The sequence below is a fragment of the Choloepus didactylus genome, chromosome 18, assembly GCF_015220235.1.
Source record: "Choloepus didactylus isolate mChoDid1 chromosome 18, mChoDid1.pri, whole genome shotgun sequence".
NCBI classification, from domain to species: domain Eukaryota; kingdom Metazoa; phylum Chordata; class Mammalia; order Pilosa; family Megalonychidae; genus Choloepus; species Choloepus didactylus.
Genome location: NC_051324.1, coordinates 31,256,570 through 31,280,828, shown reverse-complemented (window position 1 = coordinate 31,280,828; position 24,259 = coordinate 31,256,570). Strand labels below are relative to the sequence as shown.

General features: G+C 51.3%; 1 protein-coding gene across 3 annotated transcripts; it reads left to right on the top strand.

Annotated features, from left to right (window-relative positions):
- Window position 1: 1 nt before the first annotated feature.
- On the top strand, window positions 2-24,259 carry MMP28 (matrix metallopeptidase 28). 3 transcript variants are annotated; one of them, XM_037810354.1, is made up of 10 exons: window positions 2-274; window positions 9,957-10,036; window positions 10,268-10,455; window positions 15,397-15,621; window positions 17,768-18,013; window positions 19,022-19,171; window positions 19,496-19,663; window positions 20,556-20,869; window positions 23,128-23,360; window positions 23,732-24,259. In XM_037810354.1, exons 1-9 carry the CDS (start codon window positions 164-166, stop codon window positions 23,314-23,316), a joined length of 1,671 nt encoding a protein of 556 aa, XP_037666282.1. In that variant the 5' UTR covers window positions 2-163; the 3' UTR covers window positions 23,317-23,360; window positions 23,732-24,259. The 3 variants fall into 3 exon arrangements, with proteins under 3 accessions (XP_037666282.1, XP_037666281.1, XP_037666283.1); XM_037810353.1 differs by having other exon boundaries at window positions 23,128-24,259; XM_037810355.1 differs by lacking the exon at window positions 2-274 and having other exon boundaries at window positions 9,971-10,036; window positions 10,255-10,455; window positions 23,128-24,259.

Below are 24,259 nucleotides of genomic sequence, written 5' to 3'. Positions count from 1 at the left end.
ACGCTGGCAACCCCGGGAGACCTTCCCAGGCGGGCGCGCTCTCCGCGCGAGGGTGGCGCAGAGCCGGAGAACTGCCTGGATCCCTGGCTCTCCTGACGCTCGGCGGCCCCCGCGCACCGCAGCTCCCCCACGCCCCCGCGCTCAGCAGCGGGACAGCGGCGGGATGGCTGTGCGCGTCGGACTCCTGCTGCGCGCCCTGCCGCTGCTTCTGTGGGGCGGCCTGGACGCGGAGCCTCGGGAACGTGTAGGCGAGGAGCTGCGCCGGGAGGCGGAGGTACGGGGTGCGTGCGGGTAGGAGAGGGGTCCGCATGCTTAAGACCGGTCAGAACTTTGCAGTCAGATCCCCCAATCTCTCCCGCCGTCCCGTCTCAGCTGACAATTTGAGTTACCCAACCCGTGCCCTGCGGCCCCATCATCACCCTTCCACACAAAGAGCCTGGGCAGCATCCTCTGTGCCGGGGCTAGGACCACACAGACAAGCGGATCTGTGGATGATGGTCCAGAATGGAGAGGTGCGGGGGGTGGGCAAAGACAAGACGGGTCAGACTGGCAAGAACTAAGCAGGAACTCTCCATCCCACTTGGGCATTGAGCCACTGCCCCTCGCGGCTTTGGCTGGGGAGACTTGGCGTTCGTTCATCGGATGCCCTCCGAGCTCTGCCGGTTGTGAGATGCTGTGGAAGCCCCCTGATTGGTGCGGGGCAGAGAGTACTGCTGATTGGCCCGGGACGCAGGAGACAGCCCTGGATTCCCGACCTGGTGCTGCTGCTGACCAGTTTAGACAAGCCTTTTGAACTGCTCGGAACTAGTTTATCTGTAAAATGGGCAAGAGTAGTATTTATTCTCAAGAGTTGCTTCTAGAGTAAGAAGCTGTAAACAATGCTTCAGGACTGAACTTGAGGAAAGAAGGCAGGGAGGCAGAGGTGAACCTTAAAGACTTCGCATTTAATTTTCCTGCTTTGGATGCCCCTGCTTGCTGTGAGTTGCACAAGAGGAACTTTTTGTGAGGCAAGGGTGAGGGCCTATTGGAGAAGTCTATTTTCTAGATAAAGGTGATTGTAATACAACGAGATCATCGTTTCTTTCTACCCCAAAGAAGCATCTCCATTTGTGTTCTTATCTCTTCTCAGGAATCAAACTAAGGTGTCCAGTCCTACTGAGAAAGGATGTGCACAAGTTCTAAATTACTGAGCCCAGGGCTCTGCCACAATACTCTTGCTCCCTAAAAAGCTTCCTTCCTGTCCTAAAACAACCAGCTGAGAGCTTCTCTCCGTATCCGCCCCACTCCCCTTTGCTAGATCATCAAAAGGGGGATGCTGAAGTTGGGAACCCTGCAGAATGAGGGTCCTCTCCAAATCACCTCCCATCATCACTCTGGAATAAGTGACCCTGCTTTAACAGAGGGATCCTCTCTCAAACTCCTCTGCTCCACTCCCTCCTCTTCCAAGCAATGGTCTCCTGATCTGTGTTCTCTCATTTTGCACATCCATGGACTCACTCTGTTTCCCTGAATATAGAATCTTACAAAGTCCAGGGCAGAGTTCTCATGGCCCCAGGAGAAAGCTTCTGTTTTCCAAGCCAAGTCTTGTGACAAGTCCCACCCACCTCCCCCTAAGTCCGGGTCCCTGGCACTTCTTAGCTGGGGAACAGAGACAATAGATTTGCTGCCTGTGCCTGTGGTGGCCCCAGATGGAGAGAATTTCATCTTGGGGTATGCTTGGGAAACTTAATATCTAGCGGATTGAGTCTCTTTCAGTCTGTTTAACATAATTAGGGAAAGGTTTTTTTTTTAATCTGAGAACAAACAATATTTGAAAAGCTCAGAACTCTGGAAATGTGTAATGTGTGTGTTTATGTCTCTGTAGGCCAATGCAGGCACATCTGTGTGTATATACATGCAACTTGATATTGTATGTGTGTGTGTTTGTGCCTCAGTATGTCCATACGTGTTTCTCTGTATGGTTAACTGCATGAGCTTCAGTGTCAGACAGGCATGTATTCAAACCACAGGCAAATCATTTAACCTCTATGAATCTGTTTTCTTATCGGAGAGCATAAAATGGGGCATAATAATGCCTACTTCACAAGACTGTTGTGTGGTTTCCTTGAGATAATGGATATAAAATGTTCAGCACACTCCCTAGTACACAGATAGTGTATGTAGTAGTACATAGAAAGGCAGTTGCTATCAATGTTTTTGTTGTTATTTTTCTCTTTATTTTAAAGAACAGAATTTCAGGTTAAAGTTCTGGCTTGGTGACTAGCTCTTCCTTGATAAACAACAGTAACACAGAACAGAATATGTAAGGCAACTGTTTTCAGCATTGGAAAATAGGCATCACATAACTGCAATTCCTGAAAGAAGTATTACAGTTATATGGATCCTTTACAAAGTACCCCAAAACTTAGTGAAGTAAAGAAACCATACATTATATTCACAGATTCTGCAGTGTCAGGATTTCCCTCAGGACACATCAGGGCAATTTGTCTCTGCTCTACAAGATCTGGAGCTGGAATCGGCTGGTCTGTCTACTCACATATCTGGCAGTTGATGTTGGCTGTCAGCTGGGGGCCTCAGTTCTCTTCCGTGTGGGTCCCTCCACATGGCCTCTCCATGTGAACTAGTCTGGGCTTCCTCACAGCATGGTGGCTGGGTTCCGAGGGTGAGTGTTCCGAGAGAGAGAGAGAGTGCACCAGGCAGGATTTATATCCTTTTCATGGCCTAGATTCAGAAGTCAAAAGGTCACTTCTTCTGTATTCATTGGTTGAAGCAGTCACAAGTCCCTACCCAGGTTCAAGGTGAGGGAACCTAGACCCCACCTCTTGGTGGGAAGAGTGTTGAAGTCGCACTGTAAGAAGAACATGTGGAGTGAAGATATTGTTGTGGTCATTAAAGGAAATGCAACTAAGCACTATGATCATCCCAGCTCTTTGCTTGGGGACAGTTCCTTGTCTACGGTTCAGAAAGGTAGACCCAAGCAGAGCCCAGATGTCCTGCTGAGCTGCGGTGGCAAAGGTCAGAGTTCAGGCCTTCTGAAGCAGCTGGAATCTGTGGAGTAGTGCGTCACCGAAGAGGGAGCTGCACAGAAGGAGGTTCCCATAAGTTAGCAAGGGGTGTTCGCTGAGGATCCTTGGCTAAGGATCACACTGGCATGTGGGCATAGAAAGAAAGAAATAATAAAAGCAAGCTTTGTGATCTTGGGCTAGTCACTTCACTTCTCTGAGATGCAGTTCCCCCTCTTTAAAATAAGGGAGTTAAATTTCTTAAATGACTCTAAGACTCTCTTTAGTTCTAATATTGTTTGGCTTTGCTGTGTTTGCATACTGTACCTGTGTACACATTTCATCTGCTGTGTGTCCATGTCTGTCTGTCTGGGTGTATTTCTGTTCCCATGTCTCTGCTTATATCCCTGTGCTCTGTGCTACATAGTTCTATGTGTGCACACAAAGTAGTAAAGTTGAGTGCCTTCTGGAGTGGGCTTTTCCTGGGAGGAGACTTACTGCTTACAAGGCTGCATTATGAACAAGTTCATTGTTGCCCACTGAGGGAAACCAGAGCTGCTCATAACACAAGCAGATGGGAAGAGCTGACAGTGGGAAGTACTGAGTTGCAAGATTGAGAGTAAATGAATGAAAGCATCCCCCGTGCCTCCTCCCATTCCCAGCCAGGTCCTGTGCTGTTCTCTGGTGACACAGACAGTCCCAAGGGATCTGTCTACCATACTTGGCTTGGACCTTCTTTGAAACAGTATTTCCAGGACCTGCCTCCCACTCAGTGGTCTGTCCATATCTACACAGCTTCTCTCAATGTGCCAGTACAGCAATGAGCTGGGTAGGCCATTTCTCCAGAGAGACATTGAGCTTCTGTGGACATGTTCACCCTCAGATATGGTGTCTGTTTCTCATACTCCAGAGCTATTCATTTGACTTTTTGTGAGTCAGAGCCCAGAAACCCAGGCGTGGAAGCTGTTCCCAAGAGCTCAGCTCAGTGACTCATGAGTCCAGGGTGAATAGAAGTACAGAAGAGGCTCTGTGGGGTCTCAGAGGACCACAGATTGGTGGAAAATCAATTGTCCAGCAAGCTTGAAAACTAAGAAAGCTAACAAAGGCAGGGTGATGGAATTCGGAATATAGCAGAGAGAGGCTGCTAGACAACTTCTCCCTAAAGCCAGCCTTGGTTAGGGCATTGTTTTGTGCCCTTAATTAAGCCCTACAAGCCTAGCGAGGACTTTGGTTCATACAGTATGGTTTTTTGGCATTAGAAAAGAGTGCAAGAGTGGATCTGGATGGAGACTGGCTGGCTAATGTTTACCATCTTCCTTAAGGACCAAAAACAAAAGTAGGAAAAGAGATCACGGCAAGAAGTATATAGGTTACGCCCAGACAGAACTTTATGAGTATGAGACTAGAGGCAAGGGAAGGGAGGAGAATAGAAAGGGATTCAGACAGAAGGGAAGGGGAAGCCTTTGCCCAAAATCAAAGAAAGGGGCTGAGCTGGTTCTGCTGCCTGGATGTCTTCACTAAGCCCTCAGAGATGGGGAGTGAGAGCAAAGCATCTTGGAAGCAGATGTTAGTCTTTTAGAAGGAACATGCTTCAGTCCTGCAGAATGCCTGTGGCTTGTCAGGCAACCTGTTTAGAGTGCAGTGGGAGAAATGATCCTAGTCTCAACTTGAAGGCTGGAATCCACTCCTGAGCAACTTCTCCCCTCCTCTCCACCCTGTCCCTTGCTCATCTTGTAGAGGAGACAGGAGGAATCCATCTAGAAACACCTGGTTTTACCTTTTTCTTAGTTAAGAGTCATGTCTCCAGTGGAGAGAGTGGCTTGGCCCCTGCTCCTTCAGCTTCAAAGCCTCTGAGCCACTTACTAAATAAAACATCCCGAGACGGGCGTCAGAAGGTTCAGGTTCAAGCGTTCCCTCTGCCGCTCACAAGGAAGCTTTAGCAAGACATTTGACTTCCCTGAGACTTAATTTCCTCATCTTTAAAATGGGAATAACATCTGTCCTGCCTCTGTCCTCGCAAGGTGATGGTGAAGCACAAAGAAGCTGTAATCCCTTTAAAATCTCACCAGGAGTCAAGGACCCACTGTGCTCCCAATTAGCAGAAAAATACTTTTATTTATAGAACATGTTAGGGCAGAACACAGCTATCACCCCTTGCATCTTGGTTTTGCTAATAGTGCTAAAGATGGGCTCGAATGATAAGCAGAGTCACACTGAGTCAATAAGGAAAGACTAAAATCATAGTGAAATAGAATTTGAGATGGAATAAATCATAGGTAAAGCAACATGGCTTCTGCATGAAGATGACATTTTGTGATTTTTTTAATTCCTGGTTTTCTTTTTGCTGCTGAAACCCTCCCAGACTGTGGAGGGTGTCACAGCCACAAAAGACTAGGACACAAGACTAGGAACTAGCCCGTCCTAGACTCACCTACCAAAGGTCCCTTCCTGCAATAAAGTTCTGTGACTATAGAGTAAAAGTGTCCCATTAAAATACAGTTTTAAATGGGACAGCTATCATAAAGCTTTCCCAAAATTTTTTGTTTTGTTTTTCCAAAGCATCTTCTTATTGGATTTCCATGACATTCTTGTAAGAAAAGTAAATAGTGTTCTTACCCCCATTTTATACTTTGGAGCACAGACAAGTTAAGTAATTTTGCCATAGTTCACATAGCTGGTCCATTGCAGAAGCAAGGCTGCAATACTAGACAGAGCTGGAAAATGTCTTCGAGCTCTAATCCAACCCCCTCATTCTGTAGAAAAGGAACCTGAGGCCCAGAGAGGCACAGGACTTGCCTAAGGACACACAGTGAGCAGCAACACCAGAAATAAAACTCAAGACTCCCAGTCCAGTGCTCTTCCCCTGCCAGCCCAGTGACTCAGAGCTCTTGACTCAGGCCAAGGATTCATTTTGCTACACCTCGTTGCTATCCATGCCTTGCTCAGAACTGGCCAGAATTTCCCCATCCCTCAGGCATAACATGGGCTGGGCTCTACACACCATCCCATGGCAAGTCTGAACAGATGCAGGACTAGAACCCCAGAGTTCTGATTCCACCCAGCTTTCCAGGTCCTGGGGTGAACCATTTTCCTTTGACCCAGACACCACAGCCACTCCCAGGGCTTTTCAGAGATGACTTCTGGGAAAGTGGCCCCAGCCCTGACCTAGTGGGTGAGGCATGTTGGCATAAGCTTTAAGGCCAGAGCGGAGTGAATCACTGAAGGGGCACAGCCCTCCAGTTTCCTCTCCATTCGGCTCAAGGATCCCTTGGATGGAAAACAAGGAAGAAAGAAAACCTGGTGTCTGCACTTCAGGGCAGGGAGGTGGGGCCTGGGCACAGCCTCCATGAAGTTGGACAGGGATGACGCCAGCCTTACCTGCAGAGTCCCCAAAAGGTCACAGGACAAGTCCCCAGTCTGCAGGAAAACAAAAGCCTGTAAGGGAGATGACTCTCCCAAGGGGGTTGGTTATTGGGTGAGCTGGGATGAGGACTGGAGCTCCCCCACCCAGAAATGTGTCTTTTTCTGTGATCCCATTCTCACCCTCCTACCCCCACCCTCACTACACTCTTTCTCCAATCCCAGAGGGGTGTTTCTTTCACCTTTGCAGGGAGAAACTGAGGCATGGCACGTGGGCTCACAGAAGTGAGTTGGGGCCAGCTCCAGGAGCAGAGGAAGCCCCACCCCTGCCTCCTGCTCCCACAGGAATGTCCATCTGCCTCCACTCACCAGGGGCCATTTCCTGGATATAATTAAACATTGTTAATAGACGCAAATTAAACATAAAATAAGTATAAGGGAATCCGTAAGTCCTGATATTTCCCATTCTAACTACCTCAGTGCTTTTATGAAAATATCAAATGTCAAATTCTTAAAATTTCTTTTTCTCATTCTTTCTGTTCCTCTGCTTGGCTGGTGTCCTGGGCATGTGCTCAGTCTGCCTACTAGGAATTCAGCTCTGCCTTGCAACCCACAGGTTCCCAGAAACCAGTCAGAAAGGCCCAAGGACTCCCCCTCTGAGGGACCCCCGAGAAAGGCCTCCACCTCAACCCTGCCCTCCAGCTACCAGGCACAGCAGCCCAGTCAGGAAACAGGAGACGCAGCCGCTGCTAATCTGTTTCCCCTCCCGCTCCCCCTCTGTCCCAGGCTTCCAGAGTTCCCGCACTGGAGCCAACTCCCTGATAAGTGGGGAGGGGCCCAGGGTGTGCCAGCTTCTTGGCCTGTGACCCAGTCTCTCTCAAGTCATCTCACTGCTTCTAAGAAGTCATTAGTGCCCTGGCTTCCTTCAGAAAGCCACTCTCTCCACCCTCATCAGAGGAAAGGGAGGAGACAGAGAAGAAAACGGGCACCTGGTGGGAGTCAGGCAAGTCTGAGATAGAAGCACCTGAGTTAGAACAGAGATATAACCATCTGGTTCAAAGCAATCTCATCTTACAGATGAGTTGTATTCCAAAAGTCTTGTTAATTTTCCCTCTCAGATAAAGCAACTAGATCCATTGTTTATGTACCAGGCGCTGTGCTAGATGTGCCTTGCCTTATTTAATCCTTCTATGAATCCCGAGGGGTTATTCTTATTCCCACATCATGGGTGAGGAAACAAAGGTTCAGGGTGGTTAAGTAATTTGTCTCGGCCACCTTAGCAGAGTTAGGGTTGAGAACAAATTCGCAATTCCAAACCCCGTGGCTATTCCCTGATGCCACACTGCTTTGGGCAGTGAATAGTTTCCCAGATGAAGCCACTAGAAACCCTTTAATCAATTGTGCATCCAAAAATAGTGTACATTTGCAAAGGGGGAAAAGGAAAACAATAGTGCTGAAATGCTAATAAATTAATGCAGAAAGAAAACAATAACATGGACTTGGAAAGTGTTCTGTTGTATAGAGTGAGTGTTCCCTGTGGAAGTGGGTTTATTGAGAAGACAATGCGGAGGTTGCTGAAGTTGGTTGTAAACGAAATCCACAAAGAGGAATCTGGATACTTGCAAAGGCTTAAAGGCCAGGCAGTCCTGGCTCTTTGTGTTTAGTTTCATTTCCCAATTCATGCTTTTTCCTAGAGGCATCAGCTATGGTTAGAATTGATTTGAGTTCAGAAATACAGCAAAGAAAAGTGGGGGTAGGAAAACAATGAAGACAGAAAATTATCTCAAAGGTAGCAGCAAGGAGGGGTAAAAAATAGTGGCCATGTATATCTGTATAAGAATTAAGCAGCCGGGGTGACATTTATGGGACTTCATCAGTGAGAGGGACAAACAGGGAGCCACGAGCACCTTCTCCCTGAAGAGCAGGACTGGGGATAGGTAAGGACAATGAGGAACTGGCCTCCAATGACTGGGTTGCTGGGAGAACAGCTTCCAGGCATGTGAGGGCAGGCAGTGAGCAAAAGGCATTTGGGCTGTGGCATGTTCTCTAGTTACAGTGATTTCCCAGGGGATCTCATCCAGATTCATCGCTTCAATCATCCACGTGTTAAAAGATTCTGGCTTCTCCTCTGAGCTCCAGAATCACACAGCCAGTGACACCTTACATCAGACCTCACCGCGTTCATCTTATGACCGCCCTCAGGCTTCCTCATACAGTTGATAGTATCACTTTCCAAGCTAAAAGCTCAGCTGCCATCCTGATTTCTCCCTTCCCTTCATTAATTCACAATTAATTCATCAGCAAGAGTAAAATAAAACCCACACTTCTTCCCCTGGCTGACATAGCCCTCACTCTCTCTCTCTGACCTCATCTTACACCCTACTTCTTTGCACTTATTGTGCTCCAGTCTTCTTTTTGATCCTTGAACCTGCCCACAGCATTCCTAGTTCAAGGCTTCTATATCTGCTGGGGACACCCTTTTCCCCTCTTGTTGCATGGCTAGACACTTCTCACTAGGACTCAGATCAAGTATCAGCTCCTTAGAGAGTGCTTCCTTGGCTGCCTGATCTAAAGTTTCTCTCTAATTACTGTAGATCACATCACCCAGATTCTTTCCTTCATAGCACTTACCACAGTCTGAAACTATCTCCTTTATTTATTTATCTCCTATGTTTTTATTGTCTGTCTCTCTGCATCAGCATGCAAGCTTCTTTAGGGATATTTTGTTCACCACAGAACCTAGCAGGGTACTTTGTACACTGCATGGATTAACGAATGAATGAAAGGAAGGAAGTTGCGGGTTTCTAATTCCAGAAATACTTCTCTAGAGTCAAGTTTTTGTATCAACTTTAAGACCGAGGGTAAGTGCCTTTGTTGTTCATAGGATCTTAAATATAACTGCATTTTTTAGGTGCAAATTGTTTAGGAAGAAAACTGAATTAGAGAGAGAATTAATTCCCAATCCAGGCATGCCAGAACCAGCCCATGATCAGCTCAATTCCTGATCAATAAGGAAGGCTTCCCAAAAAGGTTAGAAGTTTCAGGAGCAAATTTGATGCATGGGTATTATATATTTACATAACACATATTATAATGGCTACTCTGTATCGAGCCCCTACTAAGTCTTTATGTGCATTATTGGTTTAATCCTCACAATGAAGCTGTAACTTAGGTACTATTATTAAGCCCATTTTCCTGATGAGAAACCTGTGGTTTAGAGAAGTAACTCGCTAGTTGGAATTCAAACCCAGGCCACCCTGACTCCAGGGACGGTAACTTTGCTGTCCAGCGTTTCCTGCCAGATCCATAACAATGCCTCTAGGCAGGCAGGGTGGGCACTGCTGGCCATTTTACAGATGAGGAAGCTACAGTTCAGGAATGTTGAGTGGCTTGCCCGGTGTAAGCTCGTTACACTGAAACTGAGTCCAGGTCTTTCTGACTTTGGTCCCAGGACTTTCTTGCTAAATAATTCACATACCCTCTTGAGACAAGAGGTGAGACTGGGCAGGGTGTATGTGCCGTTGATCCTTCCGAGCCAAGGGAGGGGGAAGGATGCTGCATGGTGGGAGAAGCTGAGGTTCCTCTCTGCCCCAGGCGTTCCTGGAGAAGTATGGATACCTCGATGAACAGGTCCCCAAAGCTCCCACCTCCACTTGGTTCAGCAATGCCATCAGGTAGGACAGAGGGCTGTGGAAGACTGTGGGGGCAGGGGTGCAAAGCTTGGGTCATTCCCCCTCCTCTGGCAAGGCAGGCCTTGCAGGTGTGTCCAGGGGGTTATCCTCCAGTGCTCCCTCCCACCCCGTCCCCAGCCTCCTGCAGGCTCCGGGGAAAGCCTCCTGCCCCCTCCCCACTACCTCCATTCCACCGCCCCTTCCATGGTCCTTTATATCAGTTCCTCCCGACAGGGAGTTTCAGTGGGTGGCCCAGCTGCCTGTCAGCGGCGTGCTGGACCGAGCTACCCTGCGCCAGATGACGCAGCCCCGATGTGGGGTCGCTGATACCGAGAGTCACGCCGCCTGGATCGAGAGGGTCAGTGCCCTGTTTGCCAGACGCCGGGCCAAAATGAGGCGTAAGAAACGCTTTGCAAAGCAAGGTGAGCACTGTTAAAATCCAGCCAGGCTGGGATTCCCCAACATCCTGAAACCCCATGGCCAGAAAAATTGCTGGCCCTGGGGAATGGGCTTTGTCATCACCTCTCTTCCCTAGGACAGGGGAGGGGTGAGCAGTGGGCAAATAGGGCCTCTTGACTCCCCATTTCAAACTCAAGGACCACATTTGTGAATACAGACATTTATATCAGAATTATAGCTACAGTGATGAAATTGTCATCGTGCAACTACTTTCCAGAGCAAATTTCATCAAGCCCTCTTAATTCCTTGATCAATTTTCTATGCAAGGCAGTTAAACTGTCATTTTTTTTTCATTTATTAATTTCATCAGAATCGATTCTTTTTTATAAAAATTATTCAACAACAATGTGATTCATCTATCAGGTTTCTTTTGTCCATATCACATTTTTAGCAGCTTTATTGAGATACAATTCATACACTATACAATTCACCCATTTAAAGTGTACAATTCAGTGGTTTTCAGTAGAGTTGCAGAATTCTGCAACCATTAACACAGTCTACTTCCAGAACATTTTCATCACCACAAAAAAAAAAAAAAACCCTACACCAATTAGCAGTCACTCCTCATGACCCCTTCCCCAATCCCTAGGAAACCACTAGTCTACTTTCTGCCTCTATAAATTTGCCTATTCTGGACTTTTCATCATAGTACATTTTACACATTATAGTTTTTTCTGTTGTGAGTTTCCTTTTGTAGTTTTTTTTCTTTTTCTTTCTTCCTTTTTTTTTTTTTTTCTGCCAAGTCCAATCCTTCAGGGTTAAATATTACAGCTCTAAGATTTATGAAGTTCTGAAGATTTGATTCTTCTGTCAATTTTTCATCAATAACAAGCTTTACTGTGTGCAATTTTAACATTTTGATTTTTTACTAAGTCTAATTTTTTCTGATCAATTTTTGCAGTGTTCAAGATTTCTAACAAGAAGGAGTTGTTCAGTTAGTTTTCATCTATAATTAATTTTAACGTGAGCACTTTGGGCCATTGTCAGTTTTGATTTGCATTAACTACTTTTACCAATAATATTCACCATGAACAGGACAGAAGACACAGTTTGTATTTATTTTTTAGCTAATCCATAAGAAAATCATGAGCAGTTCCTCTTGGCTGTTTGAGAATGGCTGTTTGAGGTGTTTGCCAATCCACTTCTGCTGTATCTACATATCCAGCCACTCTGGGGACCCAGGACTGCCTGTCCACACTCCTGATAAAGCAGGGAGTCCAAGATGAGGTTCAGACTCTGGGGACAAGATGTCCTTGGAGTCAACATGTTCTGCATCCTATGTGTTTCTGAGCAGCAGAGGGGAAGTCGAGGTAGAAGAGAGGAGAAGCCCGAGCTTGGGAGGCTCTCTGGTAGAGCAGAAAGAGCAGCAAGGCTGGAGCCAGGGGCTCTGGGTTCAAGTGTCAGCTGCATCACTTTGCTCACTGAGCCTCTGTTTTGTCCTCTGAGACAGAAGCCCTTTCAGGTTGCAAGGGCGAGACCGCCCTGATGACCACGTGGAAGGGGCTTGTTATGGGAACACTGTGGGAAGTGAGCAGCCCTGGAAACCCTCTCAGCAACTGCACCTGCAGGCTGTGGTTGGTCTCAGGAGATTGGGACAATGCCTCCTGGGCTTTCAGGGCACAACCTGAGCACTAGGGAGGCCTCCTGCCGCTGCATCGCACCTGCTCATGTCCCAAGGGAGGATCTGGTGGAGCGTTTGCCACCATCCAACTTGGAGCTTCCCTGATGGGCAAGAAGTTTATGCCAAGGCACCTCCAAGGCAGGTGGCCTTGTCCATGTGCAGTTTAGCCATGCCACCTTGTCTGACACTGACCCCTGGTCCAGAAAGCATGGTCAGGGTAGATGGAACATTTCCCTCTTACTCATAATATGAACCTTGGCAGCTTCACTTAGCACCTCCAGGGTGGGAAGACTTTCTAGAAAGGAGCCTTGGGCTTAGCAGGCACCAAACACTTTCTGTGTCTTAGGAAAAAAAAAATATAATAATAACCGTTAACACTTTTTGAGCACTTATGATGTGCCAAACAAGGTTCTAAACAGACTCACTCATTTAATCCCATAACAACCCTATGAGTTAAGGACCATTATTATTCATATTTTACAGATGGACAAACTGAGGGACAAAGAGTTTACCTAACTTCCCCAGAGTGTGGCCAGCCTCTCGTTAGTGGGAGGATTAAGTGAGATTCTGGATACGAAAAACCCCAGAACATGTGTTTGTGCTTAAAAATGATGTGCACATCTAAGCCAGTGACTTTTCATTATGTGCAAGGATCCTGTGCCAGTGAAGCCAGGTTCCAGGTCAGGGCTACTAGATAAAATACAGGATGTCTAGTTAAATTTGATTTTCAGATGAACAACAAATACTTTTTTGTGTTTCTAAAAAATTATTTGTTGCTTATCTGAAATTCAAATTTAACTGAACATCTTGCCCTTTTACTTGTTAAATCTGGCAACCTCATTGCAGGCAGCCAACTCTCTCTATGCTTGCAGGGCTGATTCTCTATGCCCCCTGCTCCTTCAGAGAGCTGGTGGCATGGGGGGAAAGGTGTATCTGGGGTGCAGTGCCAGGTGCTACTAGGGCCTGGGGGTCACCATGGAAACCTGCCCTGCACAGCCAGGGGTTTGGAATGCCCCCTGAAGCAAACAGCCTGCTCCAGGGGAGCAAATCTGGAGGGAGGACAGGGGAGGGTACTCAGGTTCTTCCCCTCCCCTGTGGGCTCCTTCCTTCCTGGCAGGCACACCAGCGCCTCCGACCCTGCTCCTCTCCCCAGGAAAATTAGTCATTTTCTCTCCATTCTTGTTCTGATTTGTTTTTCCTATCTCACCACCACCACCAAACATACCAGACACCCACACACACAAACATACTATTTCACAAGAGGATTTCTAACCTGAGAGTCGTCACCTCCATTGGCCACCTAGAGTGCAAGGCTCTATCCACCCTCTCCCCCTTCCCGCCCTGAGATTGAGGGGACCCCAGCTGCAAAGAGGCCGGAGCTGCCTCAGTCTCTTCTAGAAGAATGAGGGTTTGGGGATGGTGAAAAAGAGTCTGGTAATGAGTCGGTCCCACACAGCTGGGTGTGAAAGAGCCCAGTGCCAGCCAGTCCAGTGCCCCACGTGGAGGCTGACAGTGCCATCAGCGGCCGGGTTACTAGTACATGGGAACCCTCGGGGCCCCTGGACCTGGTGGCCTTGCCTGCCTTCCTGGGCTCCCTCCCTTCCTCAGAGTCATTCCTTCTTCCCTCCCAGAGAGTTGGTCACTGGCTGGGAGGCAGAGGCTGGGTGGCTGCCAGGCCAAACAGGCCCCAGCAGGCAGCATTGCCTTGAATGGAGCTTGGCTCCGGGTGGGAGACGGGACACACCCCTCCCCCACTTTCCATGAGGGAGAGGGAAGGGAGCCCGGCTCCTCTGCTCTCTAAGACCCTCCCTTCCATCTGGAGAATTTCAGCTTGTGGAGAGCCCTGCTTTGACCTGAAGGAGTGAGGTTCAGGAAGATTTAAAAGCCTTGAGTCCTAGCAAATGTGCCTGCTTATCTCCGTGGTATAGTGGAAAGAACCCTGGATTAGGGGTCAAGGCCTAGCCCAGCCACTCATTTATTCTTTGACCCCGGGCAGGCCCCTTCCACCAAGTACCAGTTTCCCCAAAATAGAAAAAAGAAGTTGGAGAAGGAGATGGCCACACATCCATGATTTCATTTGTCCTGCTTGGTTCAGGCAAGGGCTTCCCCAGGGCAGAGGGGCAGGGGCCTGCTGTGGGCCTACTGGGCACCCGCCCTTCCTGGGAAGTAGGGGCTATGGCCTGGGTCCCTCTGTCCACTGGCCTGAACACCTGACATGGCCAGGCCCGCCCTGCCCACTTGCCACCCATGCTTCTGGAATTCTGGTCCATTTGTACAACTGGGGAAACTGAGGCCCAAAAGCAGAAATGATTCTTGTGTACTCCCTGGACCCAGGAGTCCTGCCTTCAGATTGGGACCCTTCAAGTTGGGGTTACAATCTGAGCCCCCCAGTTTGCAGGGCTCAGAACTAGCCCATGAGAAACTCTTGAACTGGGCCTTCTAACCACCCTGTTCCTGGTCTGTGTGGCCAGCTGCAGATGGACCCAGACACATCTGGGGCCCCGGGGCAAAAAGCCAGAGCCTCAGCCCTCAAGGGGTAATTTCAGTTTCAGGCAAAGGGAGAGTAATTTCAGTTTCCATCTCTGCTCTGTTCACTGAGCAGAGATGGAAAAATTTCTCTTGGTCAGTGACAAAACACACTCTTTGTTCTTATTTGTTTCCACTTCAGAGCTCTCCCAGAGTCCCTGAGGAAGCCAGGGGGCGAGGAGGCAGGGAAGGACCTCAAATAAATGGGTCTTGTGGTCGCCTCAGCCGGCCCAGAGGCACTGAAAGGGGCAGGGTGAAGCCTTGGGAAGTGGCAGGAGGGTGTGAGGGTGGGGAGGAGGAGGAAGGGGTGGGGGAGGCAGCTCTGGCTGTGGTCTCCAAGACCCTCCCTCTCCCCCACCCTGACACTGGAGGCAAGGGCAGGGATTTGCTGCCAGCAAAGAGGTACAGAGCTGTTTTCAGTCAGCTCAAGCTGTGGAGAAGAATAAGACCCCAGACCAGGGTGTTCAGATAGAGATTCCTCAAGTTAGGGGTCTCGCCTTCATTAGACTGGGGCCTCCCCAAAGTGAGTCATTAGACTCAGGACTTTCCAGGACCCTCTTGGTGTGAGGGTTCCCTTGAGCAGGGGCAGTGTCTCCCTAGTCAGACTGGGGGCTCCCCAGGGCAAGGACTGGGTCTTCCCCATCAGATCAAGGGCTCCCCAGGGAAGGGCCCGTCTCCCCCATCAGACTGGGGGCTCTGCAGGGACCAGACCCAGGCTCTGCAGCCACATGAATGACGTGGCCTCTCTGGGTGGCAGGCATCAAGTGGTACAAGCAGCACCTCTCCTACCGCCTGGTGAACTGGCCAGAGCACCTGCCCGAGCCAGCGGTTCGGGGGGCCGTACGTGCTGCCTTCCAGCTGTGGAGCAACGTCTCGGCGCTGGAGTTCTGGGAGGCTCCAGCCACAGGCCCTGCGGACATCCGCCTCACCTTCTTCCGAGGGGACCACAACGACGGACTGCGCAACGCCTTCGATGGCCCAGGTGCTGGCCAAGCAGCCCCACAAAGCCTTTTCTCTCATACCCAGGCGAGGGGACCCCAAGTGGGAGAGGCAGTATGAAGGTGGCAATGGACTATTTCACTCTCCCAGTGGCCTTGGCCAAGCCATTTCCCCTCCAAAGAATCCTCAGTCTCCTGATCCGTGAAATGGAATCAATATTCCCTGCCCTATTGTGTGCCACATGCCTGAAGGGATAGTCAGACGAGGTTCTGTCTGGAAAGTGCTTTGCAAACTCTGAAAGAGTCTTGTCTATTCTGGAAGAACCTTCTAAGTTCCCATCATCCATCCCCTGCCACTAGACAGGCCTGTGCCTCTCTTCTTCTCCAGAAGTCAATGTTCTTCAGACTAAAGCCCTCAAAAAATAATTCAGAGGCTACAACTAGCCTACTCCTGTCCTCCAATCCACTATCCAGTCACTGTCACAGGGAAGAGAGATTCTGCCTCCTGCTTGCCACATACATGCTTCACATACCCAAAGCCGCAGACAGTTCTTCCATTTGTCTAACCTGAAGGTTTCTGGCTGCAATTTAAACTCTTCTTCTCCCATTCTGCACAATATTGGCTTTCTGAACCCGAACATGGGCCATCTGTCATCTCCTCTCCTCTAATGAGGGAAGGAAACCTGAGATCAGTCCCCTGCAGGGTGGAGACTTAAACCCTTGTGTGGCCTGGGAATTTGCCCTCCCTTCCCCCTCCCTTGCCCTCTCCTGTTTTCCATCAAGCCCACCCACGGCAAAGCCCAGCTCCAGGCTCTGCTGCTGGGAGCTGAGAGCCAGGTTAGAACTGGGAGAAATCTAGTGCTGCAGAATCTACATGTAGCACACACATGTACAAAGCACATTCATCCATATAACAGTTCACCCATGATACCCACGTGAGATGTTTACATCCATACGCAGGCTGAGTCATGGAGCTAAGACTGCACAGGACTGGGAATCAGGACACCAGACTCCCCACGCAGTTCTCTGATTTGGGACAGATGCTTGTTCTTTCTAAATTTTGGTCTTCTCCCCCCCACCCCACCCCCAAAACCTGTCCATCTGTCTCCAAAGGTTATTGTTTGAGCTGAACTGAAGGGAGCTAGCAGTGCTTGAAACAGCTCGAGGCATATTCAAAATAGGAGACATGTATTCCTCCCGGGGAGCACACCTGGGATTCTCCATGCCCCCATGGGGCTGTCCTTTAACACCAGCCTCCCAACCTTTGCCACACCCCAATTGGCTGGGCTCTGAGATTGCAGTACTGGAAGGACCTTCACCAAGCTTCTAGGCAATTATCAAAGGGCAGTCTGCGAACCCTGGCCCTTGCCAAAAGTGAACTGTGCGGGGTGGGGCCCTGGGAACAGCGTATCCCACAAGCTCCAGCTGGGGCACACTGAAAGCTCAGAATCACTGATCCAGCCCAACTCACTCTGCTCTTCTTACAAACAGGGAGGTAGAGTCCCACAGAAAAGCCCTGGCAGAGGGAGGGCAAGAATGCAAGAACACACACACACACACACACACACACACACACACACACACATTGTATTAAAGAAAATATATACACACATTAAAATACACAAATTGTAAGTTTACAGTTTGATGAATTTTCACAAACTGAACACACCCAGCACCCAGATCAAGAAACAACATTACCAGCACCTCAGAAGTGTCCATCATGCCCCCTTCTGGGATAGCCACTATACCTACTCCTAAATCTTTTCGTCAATAATGCTTATGTAGCATTTACCATGTGCTGGGCACTGTTCTAAGTAACACACACACATTTAATACTCAGAACAACTCTATGAGGAAGGAGCTTATATCATCATTCTCATTTTCAGATCAGGAAGCTGAGACACAGGGAGGTTAAGCTACTTGCCAAAGCTCACACAGCTAGTAAATGGTAAAACGAGGATTCCAGTCGAGACAGTTTGGCCCCATGCAGTCTCTACATTGCCTCTTAGGCGTCCACACCACAGCCTAGTCCTGTGTCCACTGCCCCACATTCCAGCTTCTGCCAGACTTAATAAGGAGGGAAATTATGCAGCAGAAAACAGCCACGCGATCCAAAGGCATTTGCGCAGGGCTGAGAGAACTGGCGGGCGACATGGGCGGGTCTCTCCTGACGCCCTGCGCTGCCTGCAGGGGGCGCCCTGGCGCACGCCTTCCTGCCCCGCCGCGGAGAAGCGCACTTCGACCGAGACGAGCGCTGGTCCCTGACCCGCCACCGCGGGCGCAACCTGTTCGTGGTGCTGGCACACGAGATCGGCCACACGCTCGGCCTGGCCCACTCGCCCGCGCCGCGCGCGCTCATGGCGCCCTACTACAAGAGGCTGGGCCGCGACGCGCTGCTCAGCTGGGACGACGTGCTGGCCGTGCAGAGCCTGTATGGTGAGACTCCTGGCGGGCCCCGCTACCGACCACCCCGGACCCCCGCGCCTCCAGTCCTCGGACCGGCTCCTCAAATAGGATTTCCCATCGTAAGCGCAGGGTTCTGCCCTCCCTATCCTTCCCAGTCCTGAGAACCCAGGCTCCCCTCAAGTCTGAACAGCCCATCCTTAAGCTGTCTCTGCGCCCCCCAGGGCCTAGCCCCCGTCTCGCCGTCAATTCCTGCACACAGCCCCTCTTGCATTCCAGTTCCTGGACTTCTGCCCACCCCCGGCCTCAGCAGTTCTTTTCACATCCCCGCCCCATCGCCAGTCCTTGGGCCCACCCCCTTCCCACCCCAGACCCCAAAGCCCTCATTCTGCCCCTAAGCCCACTTGCTCTTCTCTGGCCTGTCCGCTATGGGACATTAACGTCCACTCCAACCGTGGGACAGAGCCTCTGCCTGGTGGAGGACTCAAAGACAGAGTAGGCCGGGGTGGGGGTGGGGTGCATGCTTTGTAGCCCAAGGGACCTGCACAAATGTACTAGTGACAGCGGCCATGGCTATCATGGGCGTGGGAGCTGCAGACTGGGCTTCAGGAACTGGTGCCAAATTCTAAGCTCTTTTGACTCTGCCTTACCCTAATAAAGGAAAGGTAATAGTGACGATTATTATAACTGCTGGAGTCATCATCATAGCCTAGGTCCCTCAGCTCTGCCCTCATGCCACCTACAGTGTCCAGGACTTGGTAAAGAGGACCCTCTGCCCCGCTTAGTCCCAAACCCATGCTTGCCTCCACCCCAATTTTGTCTCAATAGGTCCCTCTTTCCCAGGTTGTTTGGTAGGAGAGAAGACACCAACGACTAGGGACACTCTTAACCCCCACTTCCACTCTCCTTCCCTGGCACTCGTATTAGATAATGATAACAGGAGCCAAGAGGAAGGTCTTGAGCCCAAGGACCCCTTTCTCCACCACCCACCCACCCACTCATGCTGTGTCTTCTCTCCCTCTTTTCTCTGTCCTCATGAAGGAAAGCCTCTGGGGGGCTCAATGACCACCCAGCTCCCGGGAAAACTGTTCACTGACTTTGAAGCCTGGGACCCCCACATCCCCCAGGGCAGACACCCTGAAACCCAGGGTCCTAAATACTGCCACTCTTCCTTCGATGCCATCACTGTAGGTAAGATGATCCCACCTTGTGCCTCACTTCTTTCTTCCCTCCATCCCCCCCATCTCCAGGAATCCCCAGAGCTATGGGGGGGGGAGGGTAGGTGAATTATAAAATCCAGAAAGCACAGGCCACAGGCTTTCTAAGGGATGGTTCCATCATCTTCTTCCAGGCAAAACACCCTGCTTCCTCCTGCCCACTTTCCCCTTCACCCCAGTCATGCAGGGGTCACCCTCTGCTGGTCAGTTTAGGAAACTGGGTTCTAGGAAAGCAACTTCCCTGGAAAGAAAGCAGGAGGCTGATGGTCACTGTTCTCTCTCTCCTGCCTCTGGGCAGACCAGTGGCAGCAACTGTACATTTTTAGAGGGACCCATTTCTGGGAAGTGGCAGCTGATGGCAACGTCTCAGAGCCCGCTCCACTGCAGGAAAGATGGCCGGGGCTGCCCCCCAACATTGAGGCTGCCGCAGTGTCATTGGAAGATGGAGACTTCTACTTCTTCAAAGGTACCATTCCTGGGGCTGATGAGAAAATTGCAGCCTACAGAGGGGAGGAGTCCTGCTCAAGGTTAAAAGATGACAAAAGAGAAGGAGAATCTCGTACAGGGAATCCATGGTGGAATCTCTATTCCAATTTGAACTGTGATCCCAGGGAAGACTCTAGCAGAGAATTCATTTCAGTGCCGGAGTGGGGGAGAGTGGGCGGGTGTCAAGATGCAGCGACAGAGAGGGTGGGAGAGTTTCAAAAGAAGAGTCTAAAGGGAAGCAGAGGACCACTTCTGAGCCCTGCAGGAGTCAGACCTTCCTGGGAATCCTGGGAATCCTGGCTGTGTGAGGTTGGGCATGTCACTTAACTCTCTGATCTTGAATTTCTTGAATTTCTTGAATGGGGAAAATAATACCTCAGGTTTGTTGAGGAAGGAGAATTAAAAGAGCAAATGTCTGAAGAGTGTGCATATATTACTAGATACATGGTGATACTTGAGTAAATGGTATCCCCCCCTTCCTTCCCTCCTTTTTCCTTCCTTACCTCCTTCCTTCCACAAACATTGAGGTCCTTCTATGCACTAGACACTGTTGAAGGTGTTGGGGATACACCTGGAGCCATTAGTAGCAATGGTAATACAGAAAGTGCCCAGACTTCCCCATTTTCCACTCCTCATCTGGAGAGTCGCCCTGCTTCATCCAGAGCTGCCTGCCTTCTGCTGATACTGCTGGAAATCCAGACCTCCCACTGCTGCTGCTAACTAACTACTACTATAATCCATCTTGACTATCACAAATCCTAATAACCCTGGGCTCCCACAAGAGGAAGGTTGGCAGAGGGGAGGACAGGGGTGGGGTGGAAGACAAAGGCCAGGAACCTCCAGCTCACCTTGTCTCTCCCAATGCCCCACAGGGAGTCGATGCTGGAGGTTCCGGGGCACCAAGCCAGTGTGGGGCTCTCCGCAGCTGTGCCGGGCAGGGGGCCTGCCCCGCCACCCTGACGCAGCCCTCTTCTTCCCTCCACTGCAACGCCTGGTCCTCTTCAAGGGTGCCCGCTACTACATGCTGGCGCGAGGGGGCCTGCACGTGGAGCCCTACTACCCCCGCAGTCTGCAGGACTGGGGCGGCGTCCCGGAGGAGATCAGCGGCGCCCTGCCGCGGTCAGATGGCTCCATCATCTTCTTCCAAGATGACCGCTACTGGTGCCTGGACCAGGCCAAACTGCAGGTGACCTCTTCGGGCCGCTGGGCCACCGAGCTGCCCTGGATGGGCTGCTGGCACGCCAACTCGGGGGGCACCCTGTTCTAAAGGCGTGAACTGCTTCCTGAACTATGGCCACCTTCATGGCCAGGTGGAACCTGGTTTAGAAGCTCTGAGCCCTTCTGCTAAAGACTGGGCAGGAAAGCTTCCACCAGGAAGTTTGCCTGTGTTTGTTCCTGGGAGAAGGTAGCGTTTGCCCTCCCCACCACATGGAGGCAGGGATGCGGTCAGTCTAGAGAGAGGCAAAAAAGAATTCCTGATCCTGCAGCCTTTTCCCAGAGGACCTCATTCATCCCAAAGCTTTGTGGAATTTGTTTCTTCCACTAAAGATGCAGTGCCTGTCCATGAGGCGGCAGCACAGGATCCAACTAGGGAGGATGCAAAACTCACAAGAGAGGTGGGGGACCATTGTGCAAGACTGTCCCCTTCCCCTCAGGTCCTTCTGGCTCAGTTCTTAGAGAAATATGTCTTATTTAAACCAGAGCCCTGCCCCTAGGAAGCTTGGATGGGGCATGGGGGCCTCCAACCTCAGAGACACTAGTCAGGACCCTGAGCAGAAGGAGACTGATGCAGGCCTGCTGGGCCCAGGGTCTTATGTTGGGACTGGAATAAAGAGGAGTCCTTGGCCAGTAGGCCTGGAAGTGGGAATCAGCCCTTCCTGGAATGGTTCCTCCATCCTTTCCGGTGGAAGCAGGTGGGCCTGGATGCCAGGGAGGCTGAAACAGTGCTTTTCAGTCCAAGCCAGGGCCAGTGACTGTGTGTGTGTTGTCATGGGTTGGGAAGGCCTCTCTTCCCAAAGCAAAACATCCTTGTCCCCCACCCCACCCGCAGGCTAGCTGGAGAACCACGTGTAGTGTGTGGGGTGGGGGTCTCCCTCTGGGTTTGTACTGCTGCAGGCCTGGGGGATGCAGCCTCCATCCTGGCACCTCTCAGAACAGGGAGGCCCTGCCGGGGCTGCAGGTTAGGGGAAGGCCTTGCCCTCACAATGACCCTATTCTCCAGGCCACACATGCAGCATTCCCGAAGCTCCTGCAGGCTGGCCAAGAATACTTAGGATTCTGGGAGAAGGAACCAGCTCCCCAGCCTCCCAGTTTCCTGCCTCAGCCAGTCTCTATTTTAGCACCTAGTTCCCTAATCGTCCCCTCCTCCCCCCACTCTACCTGCCAGTGCCTCATTTGCACCTGCATCAGCCTCAGCAAGACCAGCCTTCTGGGGGGCTGGGAGGACGGTCTGGCCAAGGAGTCAGCCTCCTACTCCCAACAGGCATTTCTGACCCTAGGTCTTCATTTTCTTCTCTGCACAGTGGGGAGAATGGCCTTTGTCTGCCCTTGGATGCAAGTTCTTTCTTTTTACCCATCCCCACCCCCTTCCTAGGGAAGGCAGAGGCAGGAGGCTTTCTGGGGCCCTTTTCCCTCTGGCTTGAACTCCAGGGGAGGGGGACGAGGCTTGGTCTTCTTCACCGCCACCCAGAGCCACCCTGAGCCACCCTCCCCACCTTCAGGCACTACGTTTTGATTCGTGGCTTTATTGAGTGATTTGAGGGAAAGGGGCAGGTTTCTCAGAGGGGAGAGGGAACCAGGAGGTTATTTTCTCTAGGCGATGCCTCTGCCTACGGGTACAGAAGAACCTGAAATATCCAAGAGATGAATGTGAGGCTGTGTCAGGGGACCCGAGTCAGGTGGCGTGGGCCGGGTGTGCTGTCTGGGGGCGGGAAACCCTCGGCAGGCGCTGTCCGGGGAACGGAGCTCCGGGGGATGTTGGGCTCTGCGTTGGGTGGGCACTAGAGGACAGGCGGGGGGCTCGGCATCCACCGTGGGCCTTCTTGCGGCTCTGAGAAGGAGCGGTTCTGTGGGATGTGCTGGAGGGGGCTCCGTGTCAGGGGTGAGAAGAAAGTTGCGGGGAGTTTGGGGTCACACATGGTTGGAAAACACGAAGGCTGGGAAGGGGGGCATTCAGGAGCCCCCGGCGGCCCCCGCCCCTCCTGAAGCCCTCGCCTCACCCAGATCCGGGTGTTCCAAAATGCAGTGCGCCACGTAGGCCGGGTGGCTGTGCAGGTTCCTGCATTTCTTGCAGAAAAGGATCTCGCAGCGCGCGCAACCGCCGAGCGGCGGCCGCCACCGAGTCTCCAGAATGCAAGGCTCCTCCGGTAGGCTCCGCTTTCTGAGGGCGAGGACGGGGGCGCTCGGTGCACTGTCTTATTCCCTCCTCCCGGGGCCCCCTTCCAGGCCCCTCGTCCTCTGCAGAGGCAGAGGGCCCGGCGGATCCGACGGCGAGGGACGCGCCCTCACCTGTCGACTGGAGCCGCCAGGCCGCCCAGCAGCGCGAACGGGCTGAGCCAGCCCCAGAAGCCGCTCTCCGCGCGCCGCAGCAGCGCCACCTGCTGGGTGCTGGACTCCTGGCGCAGCGGGCAGTAGGACACCGAGCCGCGGTCGCGACCCTCGCCCTCCGCCGCCTCGCGGTACTCCTCGCCCTCGGAAGCGCTCTCCTTCAGCTCCCTCTCCTCGTCCTCCTCCCCAGAGTCCTCCTCCGCTTCCTTCTCCTCCTCCTCGCAGGCCTCAGGGTCCTCCAGCTCCTTCTTCCACAAAGGGGTCTTCACGCCTGCGGGCGGGGAGCGTAGGCGGGGAGGTGGTCAGCGCAGTCCCCTTTGCCCCCAGTGAAGGGCCCGGGTACCCTGACTGTTGGCCATAACCCGACAGCCCCCAAAAGGCAAGTGCCTTGAGGACGGTGGGAATGAGATGCACTGGAACAGCGGGGTTCCGTGAGAGGGGGTGACAGCGCAGTGATTTCCCTGACGAGGGGGGGTCAGCCCGCCTGGTCCCAATTTCCCAGGCTTCTGCACTTCCTAGCTGAGGACTGGAGCAAGTCACGTCGCTTCTGTCGTCTGTGAAATGGACAACAGTATTATAGGAGTACCGTCTCAAAGGTCGTAGTGAGGCTGACAGGAGAGCATGTCTGTGAAGCTCCCTGCCCAGCGCCTGGTGCGTGGCGAGCAATCAACAAAAGGTAACAGTTGTGATGGTGAGAACTGTAGGTGGTGAAGAAATTCCTTCTCATTGGCTTTAGGATGGGTACTTGGTATCCTGTGGGCTCTCAATAAACATTAATTGCACTGATTGTAATTTTAACAGGTGGCTGTTTCTATTTTGCTTTCTGCCTGGTCTTTCCTTCCTCCAAGTGGATCTTGCCTTAAGGAAGCCCAGCATCATGGGTGGCGCAGCGGGCAGGCAGCTGAGACAAGCACTTCTGTACAGTTAGCAAAAGGCGCTCCCTGCAGGCAGACCATTGAGGAAAAGTGCCTCCTATGGGCAGACTAAAGAGAAAAGGGGGCCCCCTATAGGCAGGCCAATTAGGAAAAGG

Bases quoted from the DNA above. Each gene is read 5' to 3' on its own strand.
- MMP28 (XM_037810354.1), top strand. From the start codon at position 164: ATGGCTGTGCGCGTCGGACTCCTGCTGCGCGCCCTGCCGCTGCTTCTG. The intron at 19,664-20,555 runs GTACCATTCCTG...AATGCCCCACAG, and splicing joins AGACTTCTACTTCTTCAAAG to GGAGTCGATGCTGGAGGTTC. The intron at 20,870-23,127 runs GTGACCTCTTCG...GCCCCCTTCCAG, and splicing joins TGGACCAGGCCAAACTGCAG to GCCCCTCGTCCTCTGCAGAG.